Here is a 19,628-nt window from a genome sequence, read left to right as displayed (position 1 = left end):
TGCTGTAGTTTTGGTGACACCTGTTCATACAGGTTGTGTCCATTAGTGGGCAGTGTATGCTAAAGCAAACCTCATGTAGACGCGACTACAGTTCATTCTTACTTAACACAAACTATATATATTAACTGCTGTTCTGCTCAACACATTCAAGCCCTACACATTTTTAATTCAGTGTTGTTGTTTTTGTGGTTTGTGTGTGTGTGTGTGTGTGTGTGTGTGTGTGTGTGTGTGTGTGTGTGTGTGTGTGTGTGTATTAGAAAGTACACTGAAAATCAGTTTTTCCATGATTTAATGTTTTGTTTTGTTTTTTATCTTTTTGATTAAAATGTGTTTATACGCACATTTTCCTCCTCTGTAAATTTTACACCATACTCTGCTCGATATTCAGTCGACCCAACTTCTAAAAGCGACATACCAGACTACACAACAACATACCGGCCGGTACCTGAACGTCACATGTCTGATGCTCACCAAAATAAAGCCTCCGAACTCACAGCTCATGCTTTCCCCGCCCACTATATTTAATAGTAGAATAGTGCGCTCCATGGATGCGGAGTAGGGAGGTGGATCTAAGGCATTTGACTCTATTTGGAGTTGTGTCGATTGCAGATGATTTTTTTTTTTACTTTTTTTGTTGTTCTGTCCTGCTTGTAGTCGCACCAGAGCTCGTTGGCAGGCTCTTTCCTCACAGAGCCCGCACCAGGATGGGTGCGCTCCCGCCGCAGACGCTACTATGGATGTGTGTTTTCGTCTTTACTGGAATAACAGAGGTTTGCGGTAAGTTAGACTTCGTGTCCTGCAGTTTTGTTTTTTGTTTTATTGTTTTTTTATGTTTATGCCCGTGTAGCCAAGAATATTTTCAGAGGAAGTATTTTCGACGGTCTGGAGGCAAGGTTTCAACTCTACCAAGACTTTAAAAAGATGTTCTCAAAGTGCCTCTTGGACAGAACATAATTGTTCTAGTAAAAGGTCCGGATCAGGGTGTCAGTGCTTTTTTCAGTCAGTGGCAACAAGGAAGAATTCAGAAAGTTCAGACAGTGGGGGAATGCACAGGGACCTATCGTTTGTACAGAACAGAAAACAGTTTTAATCATACACACAGTGATGGAAGAAGGACTCAAATCCTTTACTCAAGTAATAGTACCAGTACAGCAATGTAAAATTACTCAATTACAAGTAAAAGTGCATCTAAAAGTTTACTTAAGTAAAAGTACAGAGGTAGTATCAAAGTATCAAAAGTACTTGGCCCCTGTGACTGACAAAATGATTACTTAAATTAATGCACAAAAGAAAAGAAATAAAAAAAAATTAATGCATTGTTGTAGCTGGCCTAGTCGGTTAGCTTGTTTTGATTACTTCATATACAGTCAGGAAGTCCAGTGATTCCCAATCTAGGGGTCAGGCCTCTCCAAAAGGTCACAAGATGAATCTGCGGGGTTGTGAGATGATTACTCGGTAGGAAAGTAGACAAAGCAAATTCCTGCTACACGGATGTAATTTTTTGTGAACGTTTTGGGAAATACTGGATAGTTTGTAAGCGGGTTTTGTGCTGTGTAAAGATGTCATGTGGTTTTGAAAAGTAACTAGTAACTACAAGTTCAAAAAGTAAAAAGTACATCATTTCCCTCTGAATGTAGTGGAGTAGAAGTATAAAGTAGCATAAAATGGAAATTGTCAATTAAAGAAGCTCAAAATTGTACTTAAGTACAGTACTTGAGTAAATGTACGTAGTTACTTCCCACCGCTGTATTACTTCTCTGATAGGTTTCATTTTGCCAAAATGCAATTCAGTGTGGTTCTAATGATTTAATTTTCTTAATCAAATTCTTTGTAGTCGAAAAATAAACCAATTCTGGTGTCACATCCAAAAGTCATCATATTATGGATTTAATTTAAACAGACACAGTTTTAAGAGAATTCACAATATGGTACGACAGATGTCCGTCACGTGAGGCGGACATTACCAGTAAACTGCACTTTTGGAAATATCATTTTTCTTTTGGTTCCAGCTTCAAACGTCTGCACCTCCAGAGGAGCCAGCACATGCAAGCAATGTCTGGCTGTGCACCCCAGCTGTGCGTGGTGCTTCCAGGAGGTAGGTCTCTTTTCCACTTCACTTCATTTAGGCAATGAGCTTTCCGCCGGTGCAGGCTGGTACAAATCTCCTCATCAGCCAAGTAATCTGGTTGAGAAGAGTGCATGCAGATGTATATCTTGATTGATTTTATTTGATCGCTTTTTTAGAAAAAAGTCAAATCCACCCAAAACTCATTGCACTTGTGTTCGGGTTTTTATTTTGATTCCTGGCACTTAAGGCACAGTGACTGGCCTCCTGTGACTGCATGGGGATAGAGTCACATTTTCTGGTTCAAACTTTAACGTGTGTAATGATTTAATATGGCAAAACTGTTGAAAGTCTGTTAGTGAACTCAACCCTTCCATTCAAGGGGAGAATTTTCTCAGGATGACTTCAGCCTGAGTTCTCTGCTTCTTTGTGTTCACAAGCACTGGTTGAAATATATGAGGACGTTCAAATAGGAATGTTCATTTTAATTTAAGGTGGAATTTGCCTTTAAATCCAGAGTTTGCTCAAGAGATGTTGGACTCTTTCTTCATTCCAGGAAATCGTTTAATAGAAACATAATGTTATACCACTTCTGGAATTTTTCATTACAATTTAACTTTCAGATGAATCCAATATGCCCTTCTCTCTCTACACAGCATTATTACAGATGGGAATTCTGAAAATAAACAACTGTTTGACAAATTAAAGTACTTCCAAACCAGTGAGGAGGCAGCTTTTTTTCTGAAAAATGATTTCGTTTCTCTGTCAGGACTTTGGCCAGGGAGTTGCCAGTTCTTCCCGCTGTGACCTGAAGAGTAACCTGGTGGCAGCGGGCTGTGCTCCGTCAGCTCTGGAGTCTCCAACCAGCAAACTGCAGGTGATCGAGGACCGGCCACTCAGCAACAAGGCAGCGGGGGCCACACAAAACGTCACTCAGATCAAACCCCAGAGACTCCACATTACCCTCAGGCCAGGTCGGCTTCTCAATTTAGTAAATATATAAGTGATGAAGGTGGAGTTTCGAGCGCACTTGAAGTAAAGAGAGATTGTGTTTTGATTTAGAGGGAAGTGACATGGGAACAAAGTCAAGCTGTTTTCTCTGTATTGTTTGTCCTATGTTTCTTGCTTAAATCCAAGTGTAGTATGACCACTAAGTGAATGAAGTGACCCATAATAATAACATCCAGTAAAAATATATTTTAAAAAAAGGTATTTCTTTATCACGTTTCCCAGATGATGCTCAGCGCTTCACAGTGAAGGTGCGTCAGGTGGACGACTACCCTGTTGATCTCTACTACCTCATGGACCTCTCCTACTCCATGAATGACGACCTCTTCCGCCTGAGGACGCTGGGCAAAGGCCTGGCCGAGGCCATGAACCGCACCACCAGCAACCTCCGCATGGGCTTTGGGGCTTTTGTGGACAAGCCGGTCTCGCCTTACATGTACATCTCCCCCAAAGAGGCTGTGGAGAACCCCTGCTACAGGTAAAAGAAAAAAAAAAATGCAAGGAGAGCTTAAAGTTTGAAAAGTGCTCGTTGATTGGTGCCATGCGACCATCTTGAAAAATACAGTTGAAAACAATGTCAAAGTTCCAGCTATTATCAATGCACTTCATTCTTACCTAAATCCAGCTTTGATCAAAAATATTCAAGGAAATAACAATTTATTGTCAGAGTTACACCCATTTTAGGTGTTATTTCCTCTAATATCAATTACATTTGCTGATATTTAATAATGTTCTAGTGTAAAAGGGAAACTTATCTGAGTTGGCTGCTAATTTGCCTTTATTTTTCGAGACATTAGTTCAGAATGTAAATGAAAGTGACTAAGCACATTTCCTAAAATGTCAAACTACTTAAAAAAAAAAAAAAGTTGACCACACTTAATTACAACAAGAACATCAAGATTAGCCTCCTTAACCTGTTCCCTCGTTGTTACACATATATTGTAATGGAATATTTTCTTTTTTTAGTGGCTGCATTCTTAGATTTAGCTGTGTTTTACGTTTCTCATGTGGACCCACTGGTGTTGATTTCAGTGGCTGTTTATGTCTGCATGTGGAAGGTGGCTTCATTATACAGATGATGTCAGTTTAGTGAGGACACCTTTAAACACAGCGTTGCTCAGTAAAAATGCAGGCAGGCTCAGCGTCACAGCACTTGTTAAAGGCTTACAGTGGCTCCCTAGTGCTGGGTCAGCTGCTCTGAATCCGCCGCAGGTAAATCTTCCTCTCGGCGACTAACAGCGTCCCGATGTGAGACGCTTTAACCCCGTCCGAAGGCGACTTCTGTGATGGATTTTGGTTAGTTAAGCTCCCCCTGGGGTCACTCACACACTCCCGCTTCCACACAGTCTGCCGATATCCAGCCTCCAGGAATGTTTGGATAAAAGATAAGACAAGTGGAGAGTTTCGGTCTAGTGGTGTACAATACAGAGAGAAAGAGGGGTTGATTGGCGGTGCACAGAGCTTTTTTTAACTAAATGATGAAGAGGAGAAACAACTCTAAATATATCATGTGTGTATATATATATATATTGTTTTGAACTGTTTTTGAACTGTTTCACATTTTTTAGCTATGCTAGTGGCAGGGCTAGCTATGGCAATGTCAGTCGGTCAGTCCACCAGTTTAGTCCAAAATAACTCAGCAGCTAATTGATGGATTTGCGCAAAATTTTAAACACATTTGTGGTTCCCAGATGATGTGTCCTATTGACTTTGGTGATCTCATCAATTTTCCTATGGTGCTACTATTATATTAACTTTTGTGGTTTTTAAACTACTAAACCAATGACTTTTCCATCAGCCTCAGTTGCACTTTGTGTTTAGTGTTGATTAGCATATGTTAGCATGCTAACATGCTATACTTAGATGTTGAAGGTGGTCACGAACATTGGCTATACCTGCTAAATAATCCCATGTTAGTCTTGTGAGCATGTTATCACGATGCCTATAGCATTTAGCTTAAGTTTTTGCCAAAGTACAGACTCGCAGTCTTGTGCCTAAATGTCAGAACAGGGAGCACCAGACACTGAAGTAGGGTAAAATAAAGAGCTGTAATGTCAAACTGTCAACTGGTGTACCTTACAAAAAAAAAATTTCAATTTTACACACGCACAAAAAAATCCCAATTAGCTACTAAACAAAACCAGAAAATAGTTTATAACTAAAATCATTTATGTAGCAATAAATATATAAACCCAATTAACCTGACTTAGATTATTTTTCATTTTACGCCAAGTTATTTACCCCCTCAAAACCTCCCTGTAATGACCTATATTATAAATATTTTTTTGGGACAGTAGGGAGGTCACACATTTTTCGCAGTGGCATATAGGCTAAACAGATGTTCAGATGAGTAAAACTAATAAACTGATCTCTGTTTGATTGACAGCATTAACACGACATGTCTGCCCCAGTTTGGCTACAAACACGTTCTGTCTCTGACGGAGGAAGTAGGCCGCTTCACAGAGGAAGTGAAGAAGCAGATGGTGTCCAGGAACCGAGATGCCCCAGAGGGAGGCTTTGATGCCATCATCCAGGCTGCAGTGTGCAAGGTGGAGAAACAGATCGCATGTGCATACACACTCACTGTTTCAAACACCCAACTCTGATTCGTTTTTACATTCTTTTTCTCTTCAGTCACACATAAATACATATAAATATTTCTGGATTTCCAAAAGAAGAACTATATTAAATACAGAGTTGAAATTAAAGTGCTGTAGATGACTGTGTCTAGCAAAGTGCTAATTAAAATGAAAGATTACATTTTTTTTATTATCTTATGTGGTTTGTTGGGAACCAGGAGCAGATCGGCTGGCGTCCTGGTGCTTCCCATCTCCTGATCTTCACCTCGGATGCAAAGACTCACGTGGCTCTGGATGGTCGTCTAGCCGGAATCATTCAACCCAATGATGGGCAGTGCCACCTCAACTCTGACAATATTTACAGCATGTCTACCACCATGGTTAGTGTATACTGTCAGTGTGTGTTTGGTGCGCCGACTGTAGACAGCGACAAAGCAAGGACGAAGCAGAGAGAATGAAAGACTATTTAAATATGCAGGCCAGTAAAAGTATGAATAGGGACATTTCAGTGTTTATGCGGGCATGTGCTAACCGCGCCTCCTCGTTTCGTCTCACAGGATTACCCATCTCTTGCCCTGATCACAGAGAAGATGTCGGAGAACAATATCAACCTCATCTTTGCTGTCACCAATCCTGTGGTTCCTCTGTACCAGGTCAGGAGCTCTTTTTGTACTTGTGCTTTTTCCTGTCATTATCTCCAACGAAAGAAAAAGACTTAATTTAAAAAATCTATTAATGTTATAAATTCCTGGATAATGTATTAACACGTTATTAACAATCTGGAACAAATTATTTAATATGTGGTAAAACTTTTTATTGACAGAAAATGTCATAATAATAATAATTTCATAAATCATAAGAAGGTAAATATGAACTATCCTATCACTATATGTTTATATGTTTTATTTTTATTATATCATCAGCAAAAATATTCTTTAAAGTAATAAATATACATTAGGGTTTTTAATCATCATTTGACATGAAGGTTTTACTTTTTTGACTAATATGGAGGTACATTATATTACAATGTTCGACAGGTATTGAGGAGTGTATTTTATATATATTGGTAACTGATGATACATTAGTGACTATTAATAGTTTGTAAATAGTTTCACCGACAGAGTAGGATGACAACAGTCTTCAAGTCTGTCTGTCTCTCTGTCTCGTAGAACTATAGCGAGCTGATTCCTGGCACCACAGTAGGAACACTGTCCAATGACTCGGGCAACGTCATTCAGCTCATACTGAAGGCCTACGCTGTAAGTGTTTTACGCACACACACACACACACACACACACACCCTAGACCAGACAGTGTTTTAGGGGATGACATGTGTGTGTTGACGCACACCCACTGTGTCTGAGTCATACACGCAGTCGAGCCAGAGTCTTAGTAGAAATTTTATTATCAATCCTGGCTGTAACTTTGGTGTTTTTACAGGTGCACATACAAGCATGTGTGTTAATGTGTGCACTTTTGTGTCTGTACACCCAAATAAACACTGTTCGGCCTACATGTAATTAGAGAAGGAGATTAAATGTGTTGTGTATACAAATTATTATAATTTACTTGTAATAAAAACATATTTTTTGAAACCCAACGTGATTTTGGCCCTTATGATAAGAGTCTGTATACTCACCCTTCCACGTGTAGCTGTTTTATGCTATTTTCTTTTGTTGGTGTTGCCAGAAAATCCGTTCCAAAGTGGAGCTGGAGCTCCAGGGCGTCCCAGAGGAGCTGTCCTTGTCCTTTAATGCCACCTGTCTGAATGGAGAGGTCATCCCTGGCCTTAAGTCCTGCTCTGGACTCAAAATAGGAGATACGGTCAGTTTAGTCTCTAAAAAAGAGAGGTATCTATAAATATATCCCGATACTAAAAACCTATATCAATATTCAGCCTAGAAGAAAAAGTGCAGTGTGGCTACATTTTAATCCGATATGGAAAAATGGAAATACCTTGTTCTGTGATTAAGAAAATTAATCTTCTTGAAAATGCAGACATTTCTCACATTCAAGATTCACAGATAACTTCACAAGTATAAATTAATTTACACTGTTTTTAATAAATTTCCGTCAAATAAATTTGTTTGCATAATAAAATAGGTGCAATAATAGCATCCTATTGAGCAGATGAAACTTTTTTTAAAGAAATTTAGATTTAAGGACACGATAGGCTAAATGGGTTACTGTATTTACACAGTATGGTAACAGTTTGCACTGCCTGAAAACAATATTAACAGTTCTCATGCCAACTTTTTAAATGACCTGTCCCATCTCTGGGGATTTAGAAAAACCAAGGCACTAGTGGCTTTAATCATGTCTTGATTCTAAAATTAACATGGTAGTTAGTTCCAAGTACTATTTTTCATCGCCTTTTGGTCTCTTTCCATTTCCCTTCTTGCTGCTATCAACGCGTTTTTAATTTGGGATTTTCCCATTTTTCAGATGATGGAAAGATGTGGATCAGCACTGTCTCTGAACTTGTCTTTCTTAGTTGATGTTTTCATGTCTTTCCGTACTTCTTCTGCCAACTCCATTTAGAGCAAATTGTCTGCTTAAAGAGTTCTTTCTCTATCCCTCTTTTTCATTTTTTCTTTATCACAGCTTCTTTGGCTCTTTTCCTTGTTCTCTCCTCACTCCAGGTGACATTTTTTGGCCTCCACAAATTTCTTTCTCTCTGCTTCAGCTCCTCTTATTTCTTCCATATATGGCTGTTTCACCAGATGTAGGAACTGCCCTCTTTTGGACATTTACCAGATTTGGATGCAGTGCTGATGAACAATTACTTTGACGAAATACATATGGAGGCATTCTCTGTGTCACATCTTTGTGCTGTTTCTGCCAACAGTGATTAGATAATGCTGAAAATTAGAGAAAAGAAGTTAGAAAAAAAAGAAACTGGAAAAAGAAGTATTCTTCCTCTTGAAAGAAGTATTTGTTTGAACCAAGTACATCATACAATTCCAATCCCCTCCTCTCACCCAGGTCTCTTTCAGTGTGGAGGCCAGGGCTCGTGGTTGCCCCAAACAAAAGAAGAAAACCTTCATTATTAAGCCTGTGGGCTTCAAGGACTCCCTCTCCATCACCGTCACCTTTGAGTGCGACTGCAAGTGCCAGGCCAAAGCCCAGCCCAACAGCCCCATTTGCAACCACGGCAACGGCACCTATGAGTGTGGCATCTGCCTGTGCCACCCGGGTCGCCTGGGGCCGCACTGTGAGTGTGCAGAGGGCGACTATAATCCCACAGAGCAAGACCACTGCAGTGGACCCGCAGGCTCTGGAGGGCTGCACTCTGCCGTCTGCAGCGGCCGCGGAGACTGTGTGTGCGGCCAGTGTGTGTGCCACAGCAGTGACTTTGGGAAAGTCTGGGGCAAGCTGTGCGAGTGTGATGACTTCAATTGCCTGCGCTACAAGGGGGAACTCTGCTCAGGTAAGATCTTATGAGCTAAAATGAGAAAGAGGTTCAAATTTCTTATGTTCTTGTGTTAATTTGCTCGAGCATCTTAAGCCGAATGAGCAGGGCTGATCCAGTAAGCTGATCAATAGATTAGTCAACTGACAGAACTCTAATTGAAAACTAGGACTGGAACTAATGATCATTTTCATTATCGATTAATCTCCCAGTTATTTTCGTGATTATGTGATTATTTGTTTTGTATATAAGATGTCAGAAAATAGTGAAAAATGCCCATCACAGGGTGACTTTGTCAAATGGCCGTTTTTTTCTAACCCAAAGATGTTCGGTTTACAGTTGTAGGAAGACTGACGAAACCACCAGCTCCTCACATCGGTGAAGCTGGAACAAGGGAACTTTGGCATAATGTTAAACTGTTTCTTTTCCCTTATTCTCGCATCCCACACCACAAAACATGAGCAGAACTGAAAGGTGGTGAGGTTAAAATGGCTTGTCATAGACATTGTGTGTGTCTGTGGCAGAGTTTCAGAGAATCTGAGTACCTTTGCAGCCAAGGTTGGTAGTCCCAGTCACCACACCGACTTGCCACCCACCTCATATGGGAAGAATTACATACAAAAATAACGCTCCTTTCTGTCCGGGGCTTGGGCTCCATTCACAATAAACATATGGTGTGACATGTGTGCGTGTGTGTGTGTGTGTGTGTGTGTTTGTGTGTGTGTGCATGCTCAGGTTGTATGTTTGTGTCAGCCAAGCCAAGCTTTTGTACCACAGAGTTCAATAGGATTTATGCACAAAGAAAGTATTTTCAAGTTAGACGGTAGCTCTCTAGGGTCAGAGAGGACTCTCACGTTTCTCTGTTGCGGTTGAGACTTTTAAACAATGGGAATGAGTTTGTGTTTGGTTGGTTTGTTAAGACCTTTAACTCAGAGTGTCATGATCCTCCTCCTCTTTTAGTGTTTCGAAAGAGACAATATGTCATCAATTCAAAACACATGATGTTACACCGTGGCTTGTATTTGGGATCTTATGAGGGACTTTTTAGCCTGGGATTAGCTGTGTAAAGTAAGCATTAGACTTTTACTGATAGCAGTTCATTTGCTTTCACTACTGACAGAAGTTATACATGTATTACATTCTTGCAAGAAATCCCACCAACAATAGAGGGATACTTTTTGTCCCTCATTTAATACCTGATGATTTTTGAATCTACCTCCTTAGAGAGATCAAAGAGAAGAGTTTGACATTTTAAGAATGATTTATCGCTTTTCTTGCTGAGAGCGAGAGGATTGATACCACTTTCATGTTGTTAATGCAAGTCAAGTCATATGATTCAGGCTGTATTTATGAGCTGCCAAGTGAGAAAAAACTGTTCACGCCAGCCTCTGCGCTGTGGTCGGAGATATCGGGGCAATCTGACAGCTACAGTATCTCCCACTTAGCAACTGGTGTGACTACAAAGTTAGCAGTGGGGTAACGATCTTTGGATAATGTATGAATGTTCCCAAGTGAGAATAATGGGAGGTTGTCCTTATGCCAACAACGAATGGATGTAGCACAAATATGGAGCTAGTTTAGCATAAAGACTGGAAGCAAGGGAAACGGCTAGTATGGCTCTGTCCAAATATCACAAATACACCAGCCAGCACTACTAAAGCTTAGTTATTAGTACATTTTTTCTCCTTTTGTTTAATCTGTACTCAAAACTTGTAAAAACAACAGCTTTGGAGAGAGCCAAGCTAGGTGTTTCTCCCTGCATCTAGTTTTTGTGCTAGCTAAGCTAATCACCTCCTGACTCCATCCATAGTTGAGGCACAAGCATGAAAGTGGTACTGGTCTCCTCATCTAACTCTCCAAAAGTAAATTCCCTAAATTTCAAACTGTTCTGCTAAAGATGTCAGGATTAAAATGTCAGAGAAAAACAAGAGACACAAAGAGAGAATGGGAACTAAAGGGCAAAACTGCCTGCATACAGTACAAAGAATATGGATCATGGAGTCTAAATTTACAGGCTTCTGTCACAAGTGTTCTACATTATTGAGGCAATTCCTCTTTGTTGTGTTAAAAGTAGCTAAAACACATTGACAATTAATGAGATTGCTCCGGAGATATTTTAATTGAGCGTTGTTAATTGCATTACGCCAAGTTTTTGCAGAGACTGCTTTTTTGCCTCATGCCTCATCACATCATCAGAGCTCATATATCATTCACCCACCCCCCTTGCTTCTCTCACAGAGAAATGTTTTGCTGTATTCCCCAAAGCCCATAGATTAACATTAAAATACCTTTCCGCTTACTCAATGGCTGGTGTGGTGTAATAAGGCTAAAAATAAACCCATGTTTGGGCAGAAAAAGGACCTAGTGGGAGAGTACTAGAAATGTTCTGTATGTAGAACATGGTCTGCTGTTGTGTTGAAATACCTGATTCAGTGCAAGGACCATTCTTCTTTTCCGCAGGATGGTCTAAATAAAACCCAGCGGTCCTGTGGTGAAGCAGTAATGACAGTTTCTTCATGGATCATCTTTTATCCAGTCAGACTGCTCCGAGGAGCTTCCTGTCTCATTGTTTATCTGAGCATTGTTTGGCAGCGATAGACCACAATGTTTTCTCCAGTGTCATTCTCTTATTGGAAGCATGCTCATATACACACAGATACGTGGAAAAACAACAAACCAATGCGCACAAACTCACCAACACATGCACTGAATCATGCAACCAAAAATAAAAGTCCTGCAGACAGCACAGGCACAAAATGAAATGGGTTTTAGGTGTCTAATATTTGCAGAAACATGAATTACCACTTCTGCTTTCCAGTGTTAAGGAGCAAACATCAAGAGTTTCCAAAGCCAAAGATAAAAAGACCTGTAAAATTTGGAATGGATGTAAACACACTGTTAGTGTTTGAGCTGGACTTTAACAAGGCCAGCATGAATTTTGAATATTGATTGTATAAATTCCTCAACATTGAGTGGAACCCTCAAATAAAGTTAAACCACATCATTGCAACAGGAAAGTAGAGAAGACTAAGACAAAGGCTTGTGGTAAATTTACTTATAACCCCTTAACAAACCGCACCAAGCTTAACGCCCAAACATTGTTGAAACCCACACAATTTTAGTGAAGTTCCAAAAACTGGCAAAGATAACCTATGTGTCAGGCTGAGTTTTGGGGAAATTTGTAGCATAATATTTTCGTTTTTGGAGTGATGAAGCCATAAAGACATCAAGTCTTGGGATTAAATGTTTCACTCTGTGTAGACATCATATAGCTTTTAATTATGAGAGTTAGAGCAAGCTGATACTGAATATATCAAACGTAGGTTGTCTAAAATGAATGATGCACAGCAAATAAAATTACAGTCGTGTCAACCACTAAGCACTACGGCCATGTTCCTCCCTCTTTCCCAACTACCATCTCATCCAGAATTCGGCTTGGCCACATTGTCGTCTCCTTTATTGTTTATCCGATTCCTCTTTTGCTAAATACCACCCCTACGTCTGTGGAAATGGAAGTTATACCAGTAAACAGTGTAATAGTAGCGTTGTCTGTCAGGGAAAAGTTTATGTTGACGCTAATTCATTAACCTCCTCAACTCCACAGACATTTTGGTGGGTTTATCACCACGTACTCATTTTGTGCAAAAAGGTGCTGTCAAACCTGCAAAACTTGATTTCGAATTCAAGTCAGGATCCCAAGGTCAGTCAAGATAGCAAATATATCAGGATGAACCATGTAAAAATTGTGTTTCAATACTCAATGTAAGTGTGATATAATTTCATTGAAGAACTTGACCAAGCACGTACCAAATAAGTGCATAAATCTTGCAGAAAAAAATGTTAAGTTTAAACATTCAAGGGTGAATGTTGGGAACATGATTAAGTAGTTATGGTTTTGATATCAACCATCTATTACAGTTTTAGTTTTCTTTCCCTATCCCTTCTTCCCTCCCAGGCCATGGTATCTGTAACTGTGGCTTCTGCCAGTGTGCACCGGACTGGCAGGGTGAGAACTGTAACTGCTCCAGACGTACTGACACCTGTATGTCCCACCTGGGTCTGCTGTGCAGTGGTAGGGGCCAGTGTGTGTGCGGGGTCTGTGAGTGCACCCAACCCGGTGCGTACGGGGCCACGTGTGACAAGTGCCCCACCTGCCCTGACGCCTGTACCATGAAGAAGTGAGTCTGCATACAGAGGAGCTTGCACATAGAGTTGTCATTTTTATATATCCAGAAAGCTAATGACATGAACTTATGACCTATGTTTTTCTTCGTAAAGGGAGTGTGTGGAGTGTAAGCACTTCAAGAGGGGCAAGCTGTTTGAGGACAAGACCTGCTCTCGAATTTGCAAGGATGAAATTGAGCTAGTGGATGAAATAGGTGAGATGTTCAGATGACCAAAACTCCTACCAAGAAAATAACACTTTGAATGTTGGTACCACTTTCTAATAAATCATTGCTCATAAAGTATTTATAAGTAGTAGCTAATGGCATGATAAATATTAATAAATAATTAATAAAAAATAAATACAAAATTACTATTAACTAATTATTAATAAGTAATAATAAGAACAAGTATTGGGTTATAATTTTGTGGCAGGTTAAAGGAGTCCTGTGTATCTTTTGTTAAACAGCAGAAACTATGGCAGCTACCGGAAAATCGTAAATGCAAAAAAAGGTGTAGTTGTGTAACACACTAAAAAGAAGTTATAAATTCTGCGAATTGACTCAGTAATGTAAGTTAAATAGCAATATCATCCTAATGTTTGCTGATGTTAGTACCTTTAGGGGGTTTGCTGCTACAGACTTGTGTTGTCTGGTATGACAAGTAGCTTATGGTAGCTAAAGTTAACTGAGTTTAGCAACAGTGAGTTTTATTGCTTATAAATGTAAGTTTTTATTTGTAAGAGGAGGAATGAGTGTTTTCATATTTCAAAAATTACATATTCTCGCTTTAAAGCTTGCAAAAAAGTCAAAGCAGACTTTATTAATCCCTTGATAAAGTCATCAGTTACAGCTGCTAAACACTTTATAAAGGGTGTCTTAATATAAAGTGAATGGTTATCACCCAAAAATGGCTCTTAAATGATAATGTAAATGAAAAATAAGTGAATAAGTGAAAATGAGTCAATAAAGTTTACAAAAGTGGCCTTCAAGGCAATCTTTTATAGAATTTCAAAACTCCGTTTAAATCTCACAAACAAGACCAAAAAATCTAGGCTGCTTTATAAAGAATCTGAGGTATCCATTACACAAAAAACAAGAAAAGAGGTAAATGTCTTGACTTATTGATGAACCATTATATCTTAATTTTTCTTGCAGTGCTCAATGATACAAATGCTGTAAATTGCACTTACAAAGATGAGGATGATTGTGTGGAGCGTTTCCAGTACTATGAAGACACCGGTGGCAAGTCCATCTTGTTTGTCGTCAAAGAGCCAGGTAAGAAAGAGTCATCCTACATGGATAACTGACCTAACAAACAAACATTTTAAGCTGCCCTAAGAAATATTTTTGATTTTAACAAAGGATCAAATTACTACATCTAATGTGAGTCACCCAACTCTGCAGCTTCTGTCAGCTCTTCAGAGTGTTGACGTGTCTTTCGGCTCATTGTTTTGGTTTTACAGCCAGCAGTTTTACTGTTATCGTTCACTGTCTTACTGTTTTACTGTTTTACTTTATTGTATTGCTCACTCCAGTGAAAAAAATCTGATGCAACTGTGCACCACCAGCCCAGAATCAAACAGCAAACAAACAGGGACTATTAGCTGGTGATCATAGTGGAATGTTTAGTAGCTACGGAGCCACATATTCCTTCTACAGAACTGGTGAATAACAAATCAAGAGCATATGTTTGGTGGCTAGAAACATGTGTCCAAATGAATGCAAATGTTGATCTGTGTCCACTGGATGTGTAATCAGTCAATTGTTTGTAACAATTTTGTACAATGATTTACAGGTTGTTCCACTGCCCCCAAGTGGCCAAAAAAATCTATCAATAGTACTTTAAGGACAGTAACTTAGACAGGTAATATTGGTAATAATATATGTGGAAGAGGTGAAGGAAGCCACAATGACAAATCCAGGAAATGCACATAATGAACAGTTAACAAGGATAAATTTACAACCAAAAATGCATCACCAACCTATATTAGTTATACCCAACTTCCTCACCTTGTGAAATAAGTGTTTTTTCTACGCCCAAGTACGAGCTGTCATTTCCCTGCTGTATGCCCTTCATCTGCTTGTTAAGTGGCCAAGTAGAAAGCACGTGGGGCGGTAAAACAGCCTTTAATGACCATCAGTGCCCGCAGAGAAAGCATTTCCCCGGGTCTGCCTTCAATGAATGCATGTGTTTAATTGAGGCACAGCTGGGTAGCAGGGAAGTACACCAAAACTTGCCTTGAACACAGTGCACCCTGCCGTGTCAAGGAGGGTTGTAAACAGCTGCCCAGCTCCTTGAGGAACCCGCTGACTCTACATATCCTCAAGAGGAAAGTGGGAGAGGGAGAGAGAAGAAACTAAGTAAGCAAAAGAAACTTTTTAAAAAGGACATGAAGCAACATGAAGCTGACATGAAGCTGTATCATGAAGGAGAAAGAGAGGAGAGGAGGAAGATGGGAAATAGACACCCCTCAAAATTGACTAAGCATATTTCTCATTTCAGAGTTAATAAAAAATGTTGCAGAAATAAGTTCCAATCTGACATGATTTGTATGTAAGCCATTATTGTAGCAACTATAAGGATCAAAAGGGTCAGTTGAAAAGCAGGAAATAGAAGAAAGTAGGAATGAGGAGAGAGGAAGAGGAGTAAAGCTTTGATGTCGGCTGTAAAAGTTCCCCCTGGTTCCCCCCTATAAGTTACCCAACGCTACCATCTACATACCTATGTGCAGGCAAGCACACACTCACACGGTGAGTGCCACCCACTTCAAACCAGTAAGAGCAGCACAGAAAACAAACAAAAAAAAGAAAATCTATCATCTGAAATAATCAAAAGTGTTAGGACTTTGGTAGACCCAATCACTGAAAATAAGATGCTGACTGAGAAAATAAGTTTTCGGTGCCTTTAAAGGACCATTTATAACTTTGATCTTCATTATTTTTACCTCACAAGGCCAGCTTAATGCCCCCATTTCAGCTTTTGCAACAAAACTGCAATTGGGAAAACACGCGTGGAGAATCAATTAAGCCTGGAACCTAGAGGCCAAAACAATCAGTGAACTAATGAGAGTGTAGAAATGATGACTTGACTTCTTCCTGATGCTCCCAAAACACGTTAACAACTAATTAAACTAGCAGCTGCAGATACAAAATGAAGAATGATTCAGCGGTGCGTGGCCTATTACTCGCCTCAAGTTTATTCAGATACATATTTTGTAGTTCCGTTAGTTTTCCAGAACAGCTAATGATGGGAAAAATGACCGAGGAGAGCACAAGTGATGTTTCATTCCTGTCTGCTGTAGGAAGGTTTCATGTTAATGACTCTGTGAAAGGGAGTACTGTCAGTCATTTATTGTACAGCCTCCTTGAAACTGTGCAAATCAGATTCCTGTTGAGTTTTGGCAGACCAGAATCAGGGATGGGAGATTGGTGGTCCGGCTGTGTGAGGTTACTATTTTCCTCATCAGCCCATCTTCCTCTCTGCTCTTTGGAATTTTAAGGTCCCATTGCGTTCTGTTCATCCCCATTTTGCTTCCCCTGTTCTCTTGCATCACTTCACCGATTGTTATTCATGCTAGAAGGAACCACGCCACCGGCTACAATGCCACATTACTATTCTCTGTAATTCAGTGGTACACTCCTGTATCGGAAAAGTCATAGCATTTGGCAGAAGAGTGAGTTGCATTAAAAGCGACATCCATGTGAGTGAAGGACAAGACGGGGAGGAAACAGCTTTATGAAATCAGGCTTCCTCTGACTTGGCTTCTGGCTTATCTTCTCCTGTGTGTCTACGTTACTCATTCCTTTATCTCTTCCTCCTTTACTCCAGACTGCCCCACGGGTCCAGACATTTTGGTTGTGCTTCTGTCAGTGGCAGGAGCCATCTTGTTCCTCGGCCTGGCGGCTCTGCTTATCTGGAAACTGCTGGTCACCATCCATGACAGACGGGAGTTCGCCAAATTTGAGGAAGAACGTGCTCGTGCCAAGTGGGACACGGTTAGTGAATTTATTTTGAGGTGGCATGTGCGTGAAAATACTCTGAGATGGTGTATTTGGAAACTACAACTGTAGTGTTTGTTCAATACTTAGACGGAAATCAAGGTAATAACATTTTAAACATTTAAATTTGAAGTTTTAGAAATACAAAAAACAAAACACTTGGCGCATGAAAATCCTCCTTTGGATTCTTTTTAAAGCACACTGGCACACAAACGTGTCTGCAGACACACGCACGCACGCACACACACAGAAGGCCACACACGCAGTCTCTCTCTGTTGTTTTCTGAAGATGTTTTTTATTATTTTTGTGGCATGCTGTTACTCTCAGCAGAACAAAAGGCAGCCAGCGGAAGGGCTGGGTTTAAATTAGCTAACGCTAATTAGCCTTTACTGGTAATAGGCCTCTGTGTGGCCTCAAAAACACATCCAAATCCCATTGGCTTGAAACCACAAAGAATCACAGCAGTTTTAGGAATGCTCACTGAGTAACAGAAGTAGAAACATAAGGCACACGTTCAAGGTAATATATGTGACTAAAATACAAGGGATTCTAGAAAAGGTTGGGTGTCATGTATAGGTAATGAATTTCAGTAGCTATTTAAGTTTTATACTTAGATTCTCTCTTACGCAAGTCCCGAGGGGCTTCTGAAGTGGCTTTTTAAGAGTTTTTTATCATCTTGAACCACAAGTTTTATTTTGTGTTCGTCAACCTGACCTAAATATACGTCTCTTTATGTGTATTTGACAAACAGGGCCACAATCCTCTCTACAAAGGAGCCACGTCTACCTTCACAAACATCACATACAGAGGAAAAGACTGATGCTACTGAACAAGGATGAATAATAAAGGATGAAAAAATGGACTTTGTGGGAAGGCACCGAATCATGTGCAGGCCTCTACTGTCACAAGACAATAATTAATAATTATTTGTGTTTGTAAATATGTAGAAATGATTCTGAGGACACATTTTATCAGGGATTTGTCATAAACATCCACGTATACTACACTGACAAGTAAGATATTGTTTTGTGTGATTGACTGAGAACTGTTTTGTTGTGCAGGGCAGAATAAAGGTTTAGTTCACCCAAGCTTTCATCTTGCCTTTGCATCCAGCCATGTATATCGTTTTTATTTAATTTGGCTGTGTATTGACAACCACCGAAATATTGAGTTTTTATTAACTTTTGTACATAACATATGGACCTTAGTCCATATATCTCCCTCTTCTTTCACAAACCCAATACAATGGAGGTAAATTGAACTTCATTAGCTCAAGGCATCCAAAAATTACATTAACAGCAACATCTCTTTTTAGTCCTAGTTACTCTGGATAACCCTTTAGTGGAAAATAGTATCAAAAGAAAACTATTGGCTGCAAGACATGTGGATTAACAAATGTTTCCTTGGCAAAAAAAACCCGAAACTATCCATATGACTGGATACCACTGAGACTAAGTGGGAAAATATATATTTTAAAAAGTGATGTAGGGGAACTAACGTTTGAGATCAGTGGAAGAACTGAGGGGCCGACAGTGTTACGTAAAACAAACTTCATTTCCTGATCAAAATGTTGGGATTTCCTGTTAGTGGTACTCAGTGGGACTATGGAAAGATAAACTATCTTTAATTAAGTCAAGCGACGTTCTGGAGATATGATGTGGTCTGGAATAAACTGCTTAAATTTACTGAAAACTGGCGCAGTCTCTTGTGTGGACACTTAAAGATAAGTGGTATCAATGTCACTAATGGTATGTTATTGCTAAAATGTAGACTTCATATTTCATGCATTCTTTCTGATAACTTTACAACCACAAAAGGTGTCCAGGATTGAGATGTGAAAGACAAAGGCTAGAAAACGTAATTTAAAATAAATGAGGGGCTTTTTTTCCAATATTGTAAGATATTATATCTCAAGACATTTGATTACAAATCAATACTACAACACTTTATGTAGTATTATTACTTTTTTCAAGTAATGAGCTATAATGTGACCATATTCTAAATCACTGATGTCTATAAAGACACAACATTGACTAATTTCTGCTGTGTTTTTTTTTTAAATTTCTAAAACTTTCCTAATAATTTGAGGCTGAGCAACCTGAAAATCCATTTTGCACAAAGATAAACAGCAAGAGTTGTGGTTTCCTGCAATATGCATTGTGTTTACAGTCTGCAGTGTCATTGTTGCCTTTAAAAAGCTTTCATCAAACCCTCTCAATATTTTTTTCTATTAATGTCCTTTTTGCAGCCTGTTAATGATTTGTTAAACAAGACTCAGGATCACACATGCAATAGCAGAAAGGTTCGGTTCAAGTAAATTAGCCAACTGAATTATTCCAAATTACATATTACATTACAGGAACGAACTAAAGACCAAGCTGGAAAATGAACCATTGTT

The 19,628-nt window shown here is 39.5% G+C and overlaps 1 protein-coding gene across 1 annotated transcript; it reads left to right on the top strand.

Moving 5' to 3' along the window:
- Nucleotides 1-658: 658 nt before the first annotated feature.
- On the top strand, nucleotides 659-19,024 carry LOC120794082 (integrin beta-3-like). The gene is made up of 15 exons (XM_040134722.1): nucleotides 659-777; nucleotides 2,010-2,095; nucleotides 2,835-3,039; nucleotides 3,299-3,551; nucleotides 5,460-5,622; nucleotides 5,871-6,032; nucleotides 6,210-6,305; nucleotides 6,822-6,911; nucleotides 7,342-7,476; nucleotides 8,638-9,082; nucleotides 13,020-13,242; nucleotides 13,343-13,443; nucleotides 14,386-14,505; nucleotides 17,060-17,226; nucleotides 17,982-19,024. Exons 1-15 carry the CDS (start codon nucleotides 705-707, stop codon nucleotides 18,048-18,050), a joined length of 2,388 nt encoding a protein of 795 aa, XP_039990656.1. The 5' UTR covers nucleotides 659-704; the 3' UTR covers nucleotides 18,051-19,024.
- Nucleotides 19,025-19,628: the final 604 nt, after the last annotated feature.

This window comes from Xiphias gladius, chromosome 9, assembly GCF_016859285.1.
Source record: "Xiphias gladius isolate SHS-SW01 ecotype Sanya breed wild chromosome 9, ASM1685928v1, whole genome shotgun sequence".
Taxonomy (NCBI): Eukaryota; Metazoa; Chordata; class Actinopteri; order Istiophoriformes; family Xiphiidae; genus Xiphias; species Xiphias gladius.
The sequence above is the reverse complement of the archived record's forward strand: the minus strand, read 5'-3'. Positions and strand labels throughout refer to the sequence as shown.